Source organism: Hemibagrus wyckioides, linkage group LG11 (genome assembly GCF_019097595.1).
Source record: "Hemibagrus wyckioides isolate EC202008001 linkage group LG11, SWU_Hwy_1.0, whole genome shotgun sequence".
Classification (NCBI taxonomy): Eukaryota; Metazoa; Chordata; class Actinopteri; order Siluriformes; family Bagridae; genus Hemibagrus; species Hemibagrus wyckioides.
Window position 1 is genome coordinate 13,912,912 of NC_080720.1, and position 20,411 is coordinate 13,933,322.

Here is a 20,411-nt window from a genome sequence, read left to right on the forward strand (position 1 = left end):
GGTGCATTGAGAACAAGTCTGGTAAAAGAGACCAGACTCTCCCTCTGGTAATACAGGAACCAAATGGCTAATAGTAACAGGTATGGCACCACATACTCCTGGAGAACGCTCTCCACAGGAACCTACAAGGGACAGGGTCATGCCTTTTCCATGTCAACCAAACACATTTAGTCTGGTTGACATATTAACATTTTAGTCAATATTGACTATATAGTATGCTATTTTGAGATGGAAAGGTGATCACTCATCACACTTGGCTAGATTTGTGTCGATAAAAGACAAACAAGAAGGCATCCTTCTGCAAAATATAAAAAATTAAGTTTGATTAAATAAGTTTGATTAATCTCTACATCAATCTTTTGCTCATCATCTGAGGTAAGTCACTCGCAACATTTTTCATCACTGTCACATTTTATTATTACTGCCGTTTTATTAGGTAATTTACGCAATATATTCTATACAGTCAGGTAGCCAAGACAGGGTGAAAAATTAGCCTTAATAAAACATTTTCATTATTTAATTTTTTTTCAGCCACAGTGGCATTTGACATTTTTTCCCCTGACCAGCACACATATGATAAAACTTCTGGACGATATAACTTCTGTATTTATGTAACAGACTATGTGTGTTAGTTATTTTGTTAGTGTTTGTGTTATTTTTGCTACTTATTGCATAATATAGTCACACTATTACACCTGTGTTCATTAGAAGAAGGTGTACATTTGTGCTGCCTGTACATAAACACGAGCAAATGTTGAGGTTGAGATTTTTTGCCAGTAAAATTTGGTCCATCAGCAGATTTAGCTGTTAAAGCTCATTCTGTTCACTTCACCTCTGTACATTGTGCTACACAGCTTCCAGTCCCCGAGTCTCCTGACTCTGCAGATTGCTGAAGGCACACTATTGCTCCTGTAAATTATAAATTAATGCTGTCACCTTTTGCACCGATTCCTCAGAGGTTTAAATACCTTTCTGTGTCTCATCTGCTGCTTTCCTCACATCAGCATTCAGCTTGGATTTATTAGCCTATACCAGAGGACACAGCCCAACTTTTCAAGCACTCAACTAATATCTATAATGTCCTCTTTTCTTTTCTGTCCTCGAAATTAAAGCAGGTAAATAGTCATACCCTGTGGCTCAACCAGGAATACTCCACTTTTCCTCTTGGGCTGTCCAATGAAAGACTCCTGAGTTGTTTGAATTCTTCCTGTTAAGCCCCACGATGCATCAGCTTGCCCCTCCTCTTTCTTCTCTCTCTTTTTCTCTGCCTCTGTATTTTATTGCCTGTGCCTTGTTTGGACAGTCAGTGGCAGGAGAGTGGCGATCCCCCCTCCATCTCTCAGCTGAGAGTAAAGCATGGCAGAGGCTGCTCTTCATATTCAGCTCTGAAGCGGATCGTCCCACTCAGCCCAGCCTTGCCTCGCCTCGCCTCTAATCCTTCTTCTCCTCCCCCCTCTTTCCATCATCAGCCCTCCCAGCGCAGGGCTCTCCACAGGCAGCATGGCTGCTCCGGAGCTCCCCGCTCAGCCACTCTCTCCGCGAGTCCACTGAGCGCACAGAGGCTGGCGCGCACTGAGCCGAGAGATGACGGTGCGTGCCAGGATCAGTCAGCGGGCAGCGTGCGAGGAAGCACACGCCAGGGACCTGTTCGATCGCTGACCGATCGAAGTAGCCCGGGCACGGAGAGCATGTCTCCCAGCATCAAGAACTTGGATTGCGTTTCGCCAATGTTGTGCCACTGCAAAGTAGCATGCACCAACAGCACCATCTCGCTCATGTTCGGATGCAAGGTAGGGAGAAAAAGCAGTGTTTTTTTTTCCTGAAGCTGTGCATCACCACTGTTAATAAATCTGTCATAAAGCAGGCTTAGTTCGTTCCTTTCCTTCCTGAAGTTCGACTTGTAAATTATTCTGTCATACTCAGGATCATGGAGGTGACGGAATAAATCTTGCAAGGCTTTGAAATGAGCACATTCAGATTATTCTCAGGAGTGTTTAATATTTTAATATAAGAGCAAATTTAAGCACTGAAGCTCTGCTCCCGTATTTCTAACATCCTTACGGCTAAATGAAAAGCTTCAGATGATTTCTGACAGATGTGACAGCCCGTAGCGTTGTTCTCTTTCCATCAGCTATGCTCGAGGCACTCTGCAACACTTGCTGCCTGGAGTAAACCATGCATATATGTGTTTCATTTCTGTTTTTTTCCTTTTCCTGCTCTGGGACAGAAGTCATGCTTGTTTGGTGAAAAAAATCCTGTTGATTGTTGTTGATGCAGCCATGTTTGCCAGAAGTCACGTGCAAAATGTCCTGTCATGAATCATGACAATATTAAGACTTTAACTATTATCTGTGTCGGCTTTGTTGTAGTCTTCCCAAGCTTGTTCGAAAAGAGGAGGGCAAGTTACTGTAGTTACATAACTGCCTAGTCCTCTGGGTATCCCAGCCTGTGTCTGAATTATTTCTTTGCACAAATTGGATGTGAAGATAGTTGTCTTGCTTTTTATCATCTCTGTCTGACATTACAGACTTCATCCTGCATGTCTTTGTGAAGATCTGCCTATATTAGTATACGTCCATTGCTCCTGAGGAAGCACCAAGAACTAAAGAAACTAGAGCTAGAATGTTTTATTTTAATAAATTTGTGGCAAAGTTCATCAGAGTTTATTTAAGATTATTTAAGATCTGTTAACAAGAAAAAATATTAGGCTTTATGAGCAAAAAAGCCTCATAAAAAAGTTAAAACAGTAATAAAAGCAAAGTTAAAATTCAGGCAGTTTGTTAACTAAAAACAGTTTTTTATGCATGATGATGTAGGATATTGACAACAAATGCAGCTTTTTTGGCAGCATTGTAAATTAATCAGTTGATTTGTGATAGCAAGCATCAGGACTAGCATAGACTAGCAAAGATCCTGTCAAGATCATTTCAAAAATGACAATGCCAGTTGTTTTCCTCAAAACTGAAACCACTGATATTTATTATTGTAAAGACATAGACGTCTCTTTCATGTGATTCTGCATTCAACTCAATATAAAAACTAGACTAAGACTAAGTTCTTAGTAATGGAGTGCATCTTGCCAAATCTAAACACAGTTAAGATCTGAATAAATAAATGAATAAATAAATAAATATGTCAGCACATGTTTTTCAGATACAGGTAAAACATTTCAATAAGCTAATAATCTAATGCTGAAGAAAGGTGGAAGTCATGGTCATGTTTAAAATAGGATCATTCAGCAATCTCTCTTCAGTCAGTATCGCAAGCTTGTGAAAGTTTTTTTTAATTAATCAACAGTATTGCTTTAGGGAACTACTATAGCTTTTTAGATATACATATGTTGTGAAATAAGGATTATTGAACCAGATGCAGCCATTTTGCTGTAATGAACGTCAGGAAATAGCATGAGCTCATCGTAAAGGATATCATGTTTCATCCTTGCACAAGGTGAGAACATGGAAGTGATCTATAAGAAATAAGCTGTAAAGTTTCTGAATGCATGCGTGTTCTCTCACTAGCCACTTTTAAAGGAACACCTGTACATCTGCTCATTTATGTAATCAGATTATAATCTCAGAACACACAATACGTCAAACCTCGTGGGATTTTTTTTTTTTTGGTTCGGTTTTAGTGAACTTGTGCCCTCTGTAGCCCCTGACTCCTGTTCTTGGCTATGAGGAACCTGATGTAGATCCTAGCTATTGTAGCCTGTCTATCTTTGTTGTGTTGAGCTTTCTGAGATGCTTTTCTGTGTCAAGTCTAGAAACTGTTGTGTGTGAAAATCCCAGGAAATCAATGGTTTCTAAAATACTCAAATCAGCCTGTCTGTCACCAGCAGTCAAGCTACTGTCAAAGTCACAGAGATCACAGAGTGAACTTTATTTAAGTGAAGCTTTTGACCAGCATCTGCCTGCTTTTATGCATTGTGCCATAAAATTTACATTTATAGCATTTGGCAGACTGTTTTCCAGAGCGACTTACATTTATCTTATTAATAGAATGAGCAATTGAGAGTTAAGAGCCTAGCAACTTGGCAGTGCTGGGATTTGAACAATCAGTTCAATCAGTTCAACTGAACTACTGCTGCCTGTCTTCTGCTGCTGCCATATGAATGGATGTTTAGTGGATAATTCCACAATTAATCAGGTAAACGGGTGTTCCTATTAAAGTGGCCAGTGAGTGTACATATTAAACCACATACCTATTTCATTTTCATCATTTCCTTTGCCAAAGGCAGGCTGTAAGTTGATGTCCTGTCTTATGGTTTGTAGTTTATTAGTGTGTAGAGGTGGAGTGTGGGTGTGTGAGCCAAAGTTACAGTCCCACTGTGAAGTGTGAAGAAGTTAATTTCTCTGCAGCTCAGTGTTTCTGATGTACAGAAAAAGCAGGGGCTTTGGACATGCTATAAATTCATTAGCTTGCCTACTGGTTAAGTGGGAGCTCCAGTGTGGTGTCAAATCCAATGTTTTAATTTTAAGGAAGCCGACTAAGTTAAAAAGTAATGGCTAACATAATGTAATACAGGAGCATTAGTTATCTAGCTAAGTGTGTTAATACAGACTAAGAGAAAGAAATGACTTGGTGTTTGCTCAGGTTTGGCAGTGTTTTCATGTACCTGCATTTCCTTGATTCTGAAAAGACTACATGTGATAAATTCACATTAAATTTGAACCTAAACCATTTGTTTTGGGGAAGTTAATAAGGCTTGTTGTTCCTGCTTGTTAAGCCCACATGGCTATCAGTATGACTGTCACTATGCTGAATACTAATATCCCAGACAAGAAATCTGCTTGTTCCAGGCTACTGATTTGCTTATCTCTGAGAATATGAGTAAAGTCTAATTTCAGGATACATTTTAACTGCATCTTTCACACTTTAACTTGGTTCATCGGTCGAAACTCATTCATCTAGGGGCTGCATTGAGTTAGTTTAGACATCTATTAGACATCTAGATCATGATTTCTAACCCAGTGCTTGGAAGCATAACAGGGTGAGGAATCTTAAGTCCACTGTAACATCTACCGATGTAAAATACAAACCAGAGCAAGCTTCTAGTGATCTACTTCATTCAAATTCATCTTACAAAGCTCTTGACCTGTTTGTTTGCTGGACTGGAGTAAACCAAAGTTGCTGATTATTCCGCTGTACATCACCCGCTACCTGAACTAGCCTCATTTGTAGAAAAACGGTAATTCACGTTAAATACATTTTCAAGTTAATCAGACATACATTCAGTTTGTTTTGAATGCTGTGTTCACACTCTTTCACTAGAAAATCTGTGTTTCTCCAGCAAGCTTGCATAGGTAGTAATCACCTGTATGATATTTTTTATTGGTAATGATTGTTGCAAAACTTTAAAACTTAGACAATAAAATGTTGCAGTAAGTATAATATTCTCACTGGTATTTGCCTTTTTATGTGGCTATAGCTTAAGCATAGCTTGCCAACAGCAAATAGGCAGCGGATCTGATCTCTCTACTGTGTGTTGGTGGTAATTCAATAATATGTAAAGAATAAAACATTCTGTTAGAGGAGAAGAATCAATTAAGGCGGTAGTGTGACTGGGTAGCTTTGTCAAAAGTGAATTTATTCTTCTTCAATAGCAGTACATCTTAAAGTGTTTTATTCCTCTTATACCACAGAGATTATTTATTAAAGAATGACATGTCATAATTTTTTTTATCAGTTTTTTTTTAGTTACATTTAATGTCATGATATGTCTGGAAAACAAGCTAGATCCCTGTTATCACTTGTTATAACAGCTGTAAAAAGTAATTTCCTTTTTGTTTTTTTAAGTTAAGAAGACTAAAAATCTCGGTTCTCGGTTCTGAAGAGTTTCCTATGGTGGAACCCATACCAAGTGCTGACACTGGAGACTTCTTAAATAAATGTCTTTGAACTTCCATTGTTAATCGAATGTCTGTATAAACATCTGCAGAAAATCTTTCACCTAAATAGTGAATACAAAATGCAGTATACTTTATTAGGAACTCCTGTACACCTAATCATTCATGCATTTACTTAATCAGCCAATCGTGTGGCAGCAGCACAATGAATAAAATCATGCAGCCAGCAGCTTTGGGTAAAGTTCACAATCAACCATGAGAAAGGGGGAAAATTGTGATGTCAGTGATTCTGACCATGGCATGGTTGTTGTCCAGTGCATGGGATTTTCACACACAACAGCCTCTAGAGATGGTGTGAAAAGCAAATAACATCAAGTAAGAACAGTTCTGTTGGTGGAAATGCCTTATTGAGAATAACCAGACTTGTTCCTGGAAAGATACAGTAACTCAGATAAACACTCTTAACATCTGTGGTGAGCTGAAAAGCATCTTAGAACACTAAACATGTACAGCATTTGTCAGACTCTCTTATTCAGATGATTTACATTTATACAATTGAGCAGGTGAGAGTTAAGGGCATTGCTCAAGGGCCCAGCAGTGGCAGCTCGGTGGTCCTTCACATTCACTACCTCCCTATCAGTAGTCCAACACCTTAACCACTGAGCTACCATTTCCATTGATGCGGATGGACTCCAACAGCAGAAGACCACATCAGGTTCCACTCCTGTCAGCCAAAAACTGGAATCTGAGGCACAGAATCACTAAAATGGGGCAGTTGATGATAAGAAATAAATCTTGAATGTGTACTTGCATTTGTGTAAGAAACTGTTTTTCGACTTGAGCATTGATTTTACTTATTGCTTCAACACTACTTTTAATCTACATTGACAATAACATTTTGCATTGTGCAGGTCACCAAAATTGAGCAACAGAATCTTAATAGTAGAAAGCCATTTAAATTTGGCTTGATTTGAGCGACTTGACCAGCAACATAAGAAGTGTTGGAAATTAATTGAAATAAACTCTTATGCCGTCTAATCTGCCAGTGTCAGCCCATTAAGTTTTTAATCCTTGCCTGCCTGTTTTCGACGACGCAAGCTGCTCTTTTCTTCTCGTCGTTTCTCCATAATGAGCTGTGGAGCAGCTGCTGGTAATCCCTCCAGACTGGCAGAGCGAAGACACAGTAGTCTGTTACTGCATGTCTCTGAGGCTGCTCTCTGAGTTAGCAGTGCTTCATAGACCTGCTTTCTGCTGAGCGTGAGGTAATTTGTGGCATTTCTCATTTAGGAGCTTAATTTTCTCTGTCTTTCTGCCTGGCATCTAACGGTCACTGGATTAATCCATTAATGTCCACTGTGCTGATTGAAGTATGAAATACAGTTGTATGTGTTGTTTATTTGATCCTTCTCTTGTCCAGCAATTTTTGTTTAACATTCCCACCTGACAAGCGGGCATCTTTAGTAAATGCATTTTTTAGACAACAAAGCAGTTAGTTTTTTCTGAACAGCTGCAGAAATGACAGAAGGTAGGCTCCGCTGGTTACACTGAGTACAGTAGAGTATCTAAAGGAAGTAGGGTAAACATAGCTGAAGTACAATTTCTTTGTAAGATTCATTGTTATATTTCCATTTTTGGAAATGTAACTTTATTGAGGCATGCAATAGTGTGAGAAACAAGCAAAAAGAAAGTTTTTTGAGGCGTAACAACAAGTGGATTATTAAGCAATCCTGTTTTGGATTACGCATTTTAATTTATCATTAATCAGGCAAGTAATCAAGCAAATATTAGCATGCCTGTCCAAATTAGGGCTCATTATAATTCATAAAATTAAATAAAAACAGAAATAAAAGAAAATATGGTAAAATTAAATACAAGTATTTAGAAATATTGCTCTGAAAGATAATTCAAGATTAATTTTTGTATATAAATATTTAATTATTTAATTAATTAATTATTTAATTAATTATTTATTTATTTATTTATTTATTTATTTAAATTTTTGTACACTTGTGTGATTTCCGAGTTTCCCCATATATCTCAGATTGTCAGGAAACAGGGGTTTGAGCACAGGGTTAGACATGATACAGCACCTTTGGAGCAGAGTGGGTTAAGGGTTAGTTCTGAAGTGTAAGATACCTGTCATGAAGGAGGAATCATGTCAGTCTTCCACCATAGATAGACAATAGATATTTCTCTGTTATGCCACAGACAACTGACACAGCCGATCCTGAACTACAGGTGTGCTTCACCCCCATAATTCCTGAATTGTTTTGTATATATTGGAAGTTATTAATGGCAGTAATGCAGAGTAACTTACAAGTAAGAAAAGCGCAATCCGGGCATGTAGTGATAATGAGTAAACTTCACAGCAAGGGCTTTATGAATGTTTCTGTTTTAGGAATAGTACAAGATAATTACAGGAGTTAAGAGAGAGGAAATTTAGGTGAAACGGCAAAAGCTACAAGATAAATATCACGCAACTTTAAATCAGTAATATATGGTGAGGAGAGAATTGCAATATTGTGCAATATACAACTCTGAGTAACATCATTATATCAAATAGTAAGGCACAGAAGAAATATCAGTGCAATTTCAGTTGCAAGATAAAGGACTTGTAGGTGGAACAGTTTAAGCACCGGAAATAAAGATGAGGAACATTTCGCATTATGTACAGCTTAAAGCAAGACGGAGCATACAGACTATACGCAGTTATCAGAAACAGACAGGAAAGATAGTCACTAGTGATTATATGCCTATAATGTAGTCATAAAAAGGCATATGCTTGCACTAGACATTGAGATGTTTATCCTGACAGGAGAAACCTGAGAACTGGGAGAGTTGTCTATGAAGGTCAGATAGTCACTACCCTCAGCTTCCTGGCAGACTTTACAGGTGATGCTGATGATCTGAACGATGATGCTGTGATGGAAAGTCTTGTCTTCATCTGATGATTGGCAAAAGCTAGTGTTGGTCCTGATCATTAACGCTTTTCAGGTTTTAGTGTGTTGCCTTTTTATTGGTTTATTTCATTTCAATATCTTTAGTCAGGGTTGCAGTAGATCCGGAGCTTATCCCAGGAAGCAGGCAGGAATACACACTGGATGAGTCACCAGTACATCGCAGGGCACCATGCATGTACTCATTCACACAATTTAGAGTAGCCAGCAAGCTTAGGATGGGATTTGGGATGCAGGAGATGTGTTGCTGCATGCTATTGAGCTACCATGACTGTCATTTTTATGTACTGTTTTGTACTGGTTATGGGCTGTAATAATTACCTGCATCACTCACACAAATTCTGAGTTGTTGTTGATATTGTAGTAACAGGAAATACTTTATATCTCTGCAGTACTAGTCACATATGGAGAGATATGCTGAGGCACAAATAACAATACAGAACTGAGACATTTTAATATGATAATGTTCTGGACAGTTTGTGTAAATCTGTCATGGTCTGGATCTAGATCAAGGCACAATGGTTTGTCTCAGCCAAACAAGTAGCAATGCAAGCTAACACTGACCAGACACTGCTTTTGTTATAGTGGAGTCCTGAGTCACTCTTGGAAGGAGCTTTCTATTTGGTTTCAATACTGGCATCAGTAATCCCTCTTTGCCCTGAGCAAGGACAGCCCCAGTTTCTACAGAAGAGGCATCCACCTGGACAAGAGGTCTGAAGAGGATTGGTGAGGTACACAAGATCTGCTTGAAGACTTCCTTACAGGCCTGAGGCCTCTTTATTGGATGTCCTCCACCCTTGAGAGCGAGGGACATAAATGGCTCAGCGATAAGAACAAAAAGCAAAATGAAGAGAAAATACAGAACAACACAACATTGCACTGACTTTGTCCACCTGTGCCCTGCTCTTTCAATTGCCCAGCTGGTGTCCAAGGTCTTTCGTTTCCTGCTTTTGCCCACGCACAAGTCTTGGCATAGAAGTGTCAGCTCTGCCCAGTTCATTTTGCCTTGGATACTCTGCAGATAAGCATGTAGGCAGGATGCTGTTTTACTAATGATCTTTGTGACTATAAAGAAATAGGCAAAATGTTGAATTACTGTTTCAGGTTTCATTTAAACATCATTTTTAAAGTTGTTTTTCTTCAGTTAAAACTTTCTTTATTGAATGTAAGTATTGTTCTCTGGGCTGGTGAGGAATCTGATAATTCAAATAAGTCATTTTCTATGTTCAGGATTTGTAATTAAGTGATTAAACTACTCGATGAATTAAATGGGACTATGGCATTCAGCGTTTACTCTGTTTTTTTTTTTTTTTCAGAAGTAATTGTTGAAAAAGTTGCTCATTTAGCAATGGCTCCTTATCTGGCAGGGTGTGGAGATAAGACTAGCAGAGATGGTACAGTAAAATTAGATAGTGTTTTATTTCCTGTGAAGTCAGAAACACTCATGGCAACTGAACTTATGCCTGATAAGGGACATCTACATTATTCAGCTGGTGGTAATTTCATAAAATATCAATAAGCATTGCATTATTGGCATTTTTACCATTCAGATTTCTGTATTTGATTAACAGTGTAAACAGTCGTCTAATAATCTTTTTTTCTATAGAGATTAAGAACCTCACTGAATTCTCAATCATTATTTACACATAACTCATTACGCTGGTCACTTTTTAACTCTTTGCTCCTCAGCTGCTCAGTTCAAGGGAGATCCCATAGATGTGTGTGATGTTGCTGAACATTATGCTGCCCAGAGCTAGTGATGTAACACGTGCACACACGAGGACAGAAGGGGGGGAACGCATGTCCCTTTCATGAAGGTAGCACCGAAAATCACGCTCACTGACTGTCGGCTTTAAACTCAGCAAGGCTCAGCAATATGGACAAATATATTTCGGTTCATACTGTGATCAAAACCTGCCATGCAGTGTATTGGAACACACTAGATCACAAGAATTCCATGATTCACTCATCTGGAGTTAATGAGACTGGTCAGGATGATCACTCTAGAAACAATTATAGCTTGACAAGTGAAACTGATGAGCTTTTGGAAGCAGGATCATTCATTAATCATTAGATTTATACAGCATTGAACTTTCATCATGAGTCTTTTGGAAGCAGAACATCATCATCATCCATCCATTTTTTGTGCTGCTCATCCTACACAGGGTCATGGGGAAACTGGAGTTTATCCCAGAGTACTTGGGGAAAGGTGGGGGGTATGCAGGGCACAATCACACACACACTCACACACTATAGACAATTTAGAGATGGGAGTCAGCCTACAACCCGTGGCTTGGGACTTGGAAAGGAAACCAGAGTACCGGAGAAAACGTCTGAAGCACAGGAAGAACATCCAAACTCTACAGCCACAGGGTGGAGCTAGAAATTGAACTGGCAACCCTGAGCTGCGAGGCTAACATGCTAACCACTAAATCATTGTGGCTCTTACCAATCATCAACATTATTATTATAGTTAAAATTATATTAATGTACGGTGTTTTGTTCTCACTGAAACAATGGTAAAGATATGAGTGTGTGTGTGTGTTTCCTAAGATTTATTTTTTGCTGTGCTGCCTTAAAGCCGAATCGCCTGTTTCCACACTGACAGGAGGTATCAGATGAGGCTTTGTTTCTCTGAGAGAAAATAAAGCTTAAACCTTTTTTAATTCTGCACACAATGTTCTGTATTTAAGTCCAGGTTTGCCTAGACAGACATGAACTGCAGCGTGGAGTTATTAGGCACCTCATTTTTTATTTATTTATTTTTTTATAATTTTGTCTTCCATTAAACACAGAAGCAAATGTACAGGTAGAGGGAGGTGTGTGTAGCTCTGTCACGTATACACAATGATTCACAATGTGCAGTTCACTTCTTTATGAGGTTCTTGATGAGATTTGACCTGAAAAATGGTTCCTTTTTGCTGGAACTATGTTTCACTCAGAAACTATAATTAATGTTCAGTTAAAAAGCACTGGAGCTCAGGTTTTTAATCAAATGAAGGAATAAATCACTTGGGGTCAGGGACAGTTTGGTGTAATGCAACGCTGATGTGAAGAGGAGTCACTGTTATACCCTGTGCTGATTATTTTCCACTAAATTCATATCCCAAAGTGTGTTATTTGCCAATAATTGTCAGTGTGTGTGTGTATATATATATATATATATATATATATATATATATATATGTATATGTATGTATATATATATATATATATATATATATATATATATATATACACTATATTGCAAAAAGTATTCGCTCACCCATCCAAATAATCAGAATCAGGTGTTCCAATCACTTCCATGGCCACAGGTGTATAAACTCAAGCACCTAGGCATGCAGATTGTTTTTACAAACATTTGTGAAAGAATGGGTCGCTCTCAGGAGCTCAGTGAATTCCAGCGTGGAACTGTGATAGGATGCCACCTGTGCAACAAATCCAGTCGTGAAATTTCCTCGCTCCTAAATATTCCACAGTCAGCTGTCAGCTGTATTATAAGAACGTGGAAGTGTTTGGGAACGACAGCAACTCAGCCACGAAGTGGTAGGCCACATAAACTGACGGAGCGGGGTCAGCGGATGCTGAGGTGCATAGTGCGAAGAGGTCACCAACTTTCTGCAGAGTCAATTGCTACAGACCTCCAAACTTCATGTGGCCTTCAGATTAGCTCAAGAACAGTGCGCAGAGAGCTTCATGGAATGGGTTTCCATGGCTGAGCAGCTGCATCCAAGCCATACATCACCAAATGCAATGCAAAGCGTCGGATGCAGTGGTGTAAAGCACGCCGCCACTGGACTCTAGAGCAGTGGAGACGCGTTCTCTGGAGTGACGAATCGCGCTTCTCCATCTGGCAATCTGATGGACGAGTCTGGGTTTGGCGGTCGCCAGGAGAACGGTACTTGTCTGACTGCATTGTGCCAAGTGTAAAGTTTGGTGGAGGGGATTATGGCCCCTTAGTTCCAGTGAAAGGAACTCTGAATGCTTCAGCATACCAAGACATTTTGGACAATTCCATGCTCCCAACTTTGTGGGAACAGTTTGGAGCTGGCCCCTTCCTCTTCCAACATGACTGTGCACCAGTGCACAAAGCAAGGTCCATAAAGACATGGATGACAGAGTCTGGTGTGGATGAACTTGACTGGCCTGCACAGAGTCCTGACCTCAACCCGATAGAACACCTTTGGGATGAATTAGAGCGGAGACTGAGAGCCAGACCTTCTCGTCCAACATCAGTGTGTGACCTCACAAATGCGCTTCTGGAAGAATGGTCAAAAATTCCCATAAACACACTCCTAAACCTTGTGGACAGCCTTCCCAGAAGAGTTGAAGCTGTTATAGCTGCAAAGGGTGGACCGACGTCATTTTGAACCCTATGGATTAGGAATGGGATGTCACTTAAGTTCATATGCAAGTCAAGGCAGGTGAGCGAATACTTTTGGCAATATAGTGTATATACACGCACAGTGAAACATTTCTCCAGGACCATGGTACTACATATTATGTTATAAAGTACAAGGTGCAAAAATAAGATAATTAAAAACAAAGAGGGTTCTTGTGAACATATACATTCACTACACTATTCACTAGGAAAAGAACAGGACATGCTGACATGTCAGATTTAGAAATAATAATTTTGATGGAAATTATGAATGTTTTCTTCTTTGAACTTTGTCTTCATCACAAAAAAAAACACACCTTTTGCAGCAATTACAGCCTGGGCATTCTGGCTGTCAATTTTTCATGATAAGCTGATGAGATTTCACCCCATGCTTCCTGGAGCATCTCCCACAAGATGGATTGGCTGTCTTCCTGCAAGTGATCTTGAGCAGTAGTGTATATATATATATATATATATATAGTTGATGTGTTTCCTGTTATCACTTCCATATTCAAAAATCTTCTCACTGAGATCATCACCATATTAACAAATTCACACTTTTTTTTACTTACTGATGTAGAACATCGACAAAAGAAATACCATATTTTTTATTTTTCCTGTAAATTTTCTACTACCGAAATGACAACACATTAGAACAATTATATGTTCTATAAATTTTTATAGTGTTATTTGCGCTAATTTCTATATAATGTCTTCAGTATGCTTTGGCATCAGTGTGGCATAGTGACACTAATTCAAACAGCCCTCGTAAGCTTCTCAAGGTGAAATATTAATATAAATACAGTGTTCTCTGAGCTCTGAAACCTATCATACTTGTCTATTGTTCATTAAGCAGACACAAATTCATGGCTCTATAATGCTTTCCAAAATTGCAAAACCAGCAAATGTCAGAAAATAGAAAATAGGACAATCTGCTGTCCTCAGTAGACTATAGAGTACCAGCCACAGTCTCTCTTACTTATGTGTGCTTTCCTGATCAAGCAGGTTTAGTATTTTGTGTCATCTTTTAGAGACAGATTCCATCGCACATCAAACTTAACCCAGTAACGTGGGTGTACCTGAGTGTTAGCTACTTAAACTGAGAATGTTGACCCATCACTGCAGCTCATTATCCAGGCAATCTGGCCTCACAGAGGGTGTGATGGGTGGGCATGGGGCTTACTGAAGCTCTAAGAAATGCAGTGCTTCTTCATCCTGTAGTTTTGTATCTTCCATTTCATTTTACAGACCACTATACTCTAACCTAAAAGAAAATGTAGGGAGGCAATGGCACCTATAATTTAGTATTACCATGCATTATCATCTTGGTAAAGTTTCACACTACACATACATTATTTATCTTCATCTTTTTTTCCTTTCTCAAGTTAAAAAATGTTTCATAGTTGAGGTTCATTTGCTGAAATTCTGTATTTGGTTTACGCCAAACATGCCCTGTTATGGTGTCCAAATAATTCAATTGTAGATTCATCTGTCTAAAGCATAGTATTCCAGAGGTCTTGGCCTTTGCCTCATGTTTTTCTTAGACAGCAAAGGTTTCCTTCTTGCACGTCTCCCATAATAATTAAGTTGTATAGTGTCTTTCTGATTGTAGATACATGCACTTGGACATAAACTATAGCAAAAGCTTGTTGTAGGTCCCGTGCTGGTATTTTAGGGTTTTTGGAGACGCCTTTAAGTATCTTACGGTCTACAATTGGGGTAAATTTGCTTGGATGGCCTGACATGGCCATGTTGGCAGTTGTTTTAAATGTTCTCCACTTGTAAATGGTTTTCTGGACAATAGAATAGCTGATTACAAATTCTTTTGAGATCTTTTTATATCTCTTACCAGACTCATAAGCATCAGCAATCTTCTTTCTGAAGGCCTGGATCTCACCATGGTGATACGTCACACTTCAACAGTTAAGAGCAAACCAAGCTAAATGTCAGAGGTTTAAATAAGGCAAAACTCCTTCAAAATGCTCTGTAACAATGTTCTAATAATTTGCACTTGATGTGATACACCTGTAGGTCATTTTATCCATTTTAAGTACAAATAAATGTGGGGCGGTGTCCTTACTTTTTCCTCACAATAAATTAGATTAAACTTACATTTTACAGATCATTTAAAAAAAGACTTTTCTTTGGTTTTATTTGTTTAGTTATATTTCTTGAATCTTTCAGTATTGTTAAAATATATTGTCTGGATCCACAATGACCCTGTACTAGTGGCTACTAAAAATGAATGAATACATGAATTACGCTGATCTTTTAGTTGCTCAGGACCTCAATTCCATTTGACTATAAACAGTTGTAGAAAGGACAATTTTTAAGTTTATATTATTTACTGTTCAGTGTCACGCAAATGAAGATGGGTTCCCTTATGAGCCTGGTTCCTCATACATTTCCATCCCATTGTATACACTGGAAGTAAGTGTGGCCTACTGTAATGTTTTCCTTCAGCCCAATGTGAAATTGCATCACATCCAAACACTGTTGCGTATATCAGCATCGCTGGATAGGATATATTTGGGCGTAAAGGTAGATATGTGTGTTACTGGGACTGGTTGTTTCTTATTAGAGCGTAGCTGCAACATATCTGCATCATATTGAATAATCTTATGGTGTTACAAGCCTGGAATATACAGTGGCTATAAAATGAAAGCAAGATAAATCTCGGCAGATCATTTTCTAGCTTTATTGTAAAAATTGCAGCCTTTACAATTAATGGTAAAAAACAGTAAGAATCATTTTAGGGGAAAAATGAAATGTATTACTGTATATTCACATTTCTGAATAAAAATATGTGTTGTGAATAAAACAGTGTGTTCGACTGATACCATCTTGAGCAGTGCAGCTGGCAGTTCAGCTCATGGCAAAGTATGACTTGAAATGCCCTTGTGGGTTGACAGGTATTGAGTCTGACACATTTTTGGGGCTTTAGGTACAGCAGAGCTGGAGTGGACTAGTGAACTGCAAGCAGGTAAGAGGAGACACTGCAGTGTGGCAGTGAATCTAATCTACTCATGCTGTGACTGTGAAGCTGCTCCACAATGCTGTGAGACTTGCTGTTTAGGGTTTGGACTAAAAAGCTCTAGCTCTATATCTGGTACTGTCGCGATCATAAATCAGACTAGCCATAATCTGACTGTTGCCAATAATTCAATAAATCGATCAATCACTCAATCAGTCATCTGTATCAAATCAACAAAGCAATTTTCAGCTGTTTAAGAATCTGAACTATAATTATGTCTGAATATCCTGTTCGGATAACCAGTGAACACAGGATGTTTACTTTATTTATAGGGATGAATCAATGGCATTTTTTTTTCAGACCACAGACAAATGAGTACATGTCCATACAGATACTGATAAAATGAATAACTTAATAACTACTTTTTAGCTTTGTTTTATATTTCCATAAAAGGTTTGTTTATGTTAGTGGTTAAGGCTCTCTAGGTTGCTGACTGGTAGATATGGGTTCAAGCCCCAGCACTGTCAAGCTGCTGCCGCTGGACCCTTGAGCAAGGCCCTTAACTCTCTATGCTCTAGAGGATCTATCTATCTATCTATCTATCTATCTATCTATCTATCTATCTATCTATCTATCTATCTATCTATCTATCTATCTATCTAAGCTTTAGCTAGTTGCTTTAGCTAGTTGATTTTAATGAAGTACTTGAGCTTCCTATGATAGCTACCTTGCATCAAGCATTGTTGCACCAAACAAAAGCAGGGTTTTATTTCACTTCGGAAAAGCACTCTTGTGCAGCCATAAGTAAAATATGCTTTTGTTTTCAGTATCCTGCAATCCTTTTCCTTCACTCAGGAGTCTATTCATTCAGAATAACATACTGAGCAAGAGCTGTTATTTTCACTCACCTAACATTGTCTGTAGACATTTTTCCTGCTGCTGTGTGCTGTTAGCCGTGAACTCTTCATGCTGAGATGTTACCTGTATTGCAGGAAGATGCTGTAGTAGCTTCTCTTGATATTCTCACAGAGCCCAGTTTGCAATCTGCTTTGCTTTCTTTGCCATAATGAATTGTGTAATGGCCTCCAGATCGCTGTCATTTCATGTGAGCTGGTCATTTGTGCCACAACATACACTAAACTCTGCCAGGGTATGGGGAGGAAATTGTAAAAAAGGCTTGTAGTCACTGATACAAATAATGCAAACCATGTTTTATAGGAAAAAATATAGCTGAATATACTCACTTATAGCTGTTTGTAGTAACTTAATTATTTTAATGTACCTAGCTGCATATTCAGTATTCAAGTATGTAGTATTTATGTGACTAATTATTAGTATTTACAGTAGTATTATGATGGTGTTGTGTGTGCCAGAGATATTGTAAGACTTGAGTCATGTGTGCATGATATTTTCAGTAACCATTGACTTTTGAGTAAGTGTTGAATAATTATATAATATTAGGAGATTTATGACTTTACTGGTCTATTCTTTTTATTATGTGTGCACATTTCTTGAAGAAGTTGGGTAGTACGTCACTTGTTGCTTTTGAGGATTACATGTAATTCAGTGCACTGTGTAAAAACAATACATTTTACATAATTTACAATGTGTTATGTCACATATTTGCCTATTAAGTATGTGGTAATGTAAAAATAAGTAAAATTTCAGAATTGTGTAACCATTTTTGTCTAAATACGAGTGGACTCAGACTCTTAAGCTCTGCTATATGTGTTGTTATGGTAAGAACTAAACAGTAAAACTAGGTGTTTTGGGGTTTCCCCTCAGTATAGTGCTAGACAGAAGTGGACATAGGGACGTATATAGAAGACGATGCTGAATAATGTGGGTTTCCTCACATACTCCTGCAGCTGAATATATCAGATCATGCGTGGCAGTTTGAGGTCATCATGATGACTGTGCAGCAGAGAGCAAGCAGGGGGTTTTGCTCATTAATGCTGTGTTTCCCATCTCAGCACTATAACACACTCATCCATCAGGGAGTTTTCTTCACATCCACTTGCCTTTTGGCTGCCTCCTAAGGGAAGGCCAGGCTTGCCCCATACGCTGCTGTGCTGATTTATACCGTCAGGTTTCTGGTACACAGATCACTGTGAGAAAGTAGGCCTTGGGAGAAAGCTCAAAAATAGTTTCTGTGCCTCAGATGGGGGTGCATGTTTATGAACAGATGCTCAAAGCGACAAACTCTATCTTGCAGTTAGTGTTTACTTTGGATGAATGTTAATAAATCTTTCTGTTCTGTTTGTGTCTGAACGACCCATTTTTGTTTGTTTGGAGGTGAGGTAGAGGTGGCTTAGTGGTTACAGCCCTGGGCTACTGCTCACTGGTGGCACTCTGACCCCTCTCTGGTCCAGGAATACTGTATCATGGCCGAGTCTGTGCTCTGGCCCTAGATTCCTAACAATAGACATAAAAGAATTTCATGTAGTGTATTTGCATATGCACCAATAAACTCTGTATTTTGCTGGGTTTCTCCAGTGGAGTGAGTTAGTGGATGGAGTGAGTGAGTGAGGTAAGGTGAGGTAAGTGGTGTGAAGTGAGTGAGGTGGGTGGAGTAAGTGAGAGAGGTGGGTGGAGTGAGTGAGGTGAGTGAGTGAGAGAGGTGGGTGGAGTGAGTGAGTGGATGAAGTGAGTTAAGTGAGAGAAGTGGGTGGAGTGAGTGAGTGAGTGAGTGAGTGGATGAAGTGAGTGAGTGAGGTAAGGTGAGGTAAGTGGTGTGAAGTGAGTGAGTGAGGTGGGTGGAGTAAGTGAGAGAGGTGGGTGGAGTGAGCGAGGTGAGTGAGTGAGAGAGGTGGGTGGAGTGAGTGAGTGGATGAAGTGAGTGATGTGAGAGAGGTGGGTGGAGTGAGTGAGTGGATGAAGTGAGTGATGTGAGTGAGTGAGTGAGTGGATGAAGTGAGTGAGGTGAGTGAGTGAGTGAGTGGATGAAGTGAGTGAGGTGAGTGAGTGAGTGTGTGGATGAAGTGAGTGAGGTGAGGTGAGTGAGTGAGTGTGTGGATGAAGTCAGTGAGGTGAGGTGAGTGGAGTGAGGTGAGTGGGTGTGTGAGTTAGTGAGGTGAGTGAGTGAGGTGAGTGAGTGAGTGGATGAAGTGAGTGAGGTGAGTGAGTGAGTGAGTGGATGAAGTGAGTGAGGTGGGTGGAGTAAGTGAGAGAGGTGGGTGGAGTGAGTGAGGTGAGTGAGTGAGTGAGAGAGGTGGGTGGAGTAAGTGAGAGAGGTGGGTGGAGTGAGCGAGGTGAGTGAGTGAGTGAGTGAGAGAGGTGGGTGGAGTGAGTGAGTGGATGAAGTGAGTTAAGTGAGAGAGGTGGGTGGAGTGAGTGAGTGAGTGGATGAAGTGAGTGAGGTGAGTGAGTGAGTGAGTGGATGAAGTGAGTGAGGTGAGTGAGTGGATGAAGTGAGTGAGGTGAGTGAGTGAGTGGATGAAGTGAGTGAGGTGAGTGAGTGAGTGAGTAGAAGAAGTGAGTGAGGTGAGTGAGTGGAGTGAGGTGAGTGGGTGTGTGAGTTAGTGAGGTGAGTGAGTGAGTGAGTGGATGAAGTGAGTGAGGTGAGTGAGTGGATGAAGTGAGTGAGGTGAGGTGAGTGGGTGTGTGAGTTAGTGAGGTGAGTGAGTGAGGTGAGTGGAGTGAGTGTGTGGATGAAGTCAGTGAGTGAGGTGAGTGGAGTGAGTGAGTTAGTGAGGTTAGTGGAGTGAGTGTGTGGATGAAGTCAGTGAGGTGAGTGAAGTGAATGTGTGAGGTGGGTGGAGTGAGTGACTTAGTGAGGTGGGTGGAGTGAGTGAGTTGAGTGAAGTGAGTGAGTGGATGGACTGAGTAAGTGAGGTAAGGTGAAGTGAGTGGAGTGAGTGAGTGGATGGACTGAGTAAGTGAGGTGAGTGGAGTGAGTGAGTGTGATGAGTGGAGTGAGTGTTTGGATGAAGTCAGTGAGGTGAGTGAAGTGAATGTGTGAGGTGTGTGGAGTGAGTAAGTTAGTGAGTGAGTGAGTGAGTGAGTGGATGAAGTGAGTGAGTAAGTGAGTGAGTGGATGAAGTGAGTGAGGTGAGTGAGTGTGTGAATGAAGTCAGTGAGGTGAGGTGAGTGAGTGTGTGAGGTAGTGAGGTGAGTGAGTGAGGTGAGTGGAAGAAGTCAGTGAAGTGAGTGTGTGAGGTGGGTGGAGTGAGTGAGTTAGTGAGGTGGGTGGAGTGAGTGAGTGGATGGACTGAGTAAGTGAGGTGAGGTGAGTGAAGTGAGTGAGTGGATGG

At 39.7% G+C, this 20,411-nt stretch overlaps 1 protein-coding gene across 15 annotated transcripts in view; it reads left to right on the top strand.

Moving 5' to 3' along the window:
• dlg1a (discs large MAGUK scaffold protein 1a) overlaps positions 1 to 20,411 on the top strand; it is a 125,943-nt gene that overhangs the window by 30,701 nt on the left and 74,831 nt on the right. The window contains exon 1 of one of the 15 annotated variants that reach the window (XM_058401963.1): positions 1,219 to 1,790. The exons of 12 other annotated variants lie outside the window; for them this stretch is intronic. In XM_058401963.1, the coding sequence (XP_058257946.1) occupies positions 1,689 to 1,790 (102 nt within the window). In that variant the 5' untranslated portion in view covers positions 1,219 to 1,688. Of the gene's footprint in view, positions 1 to 1,218; positions 1,791 to 20,411 lie in introns of those variants that run through there. 2 more of the 15 variants (XM_058401961.1, XM_058401967.1) reach the window with 2 other exon arrangements.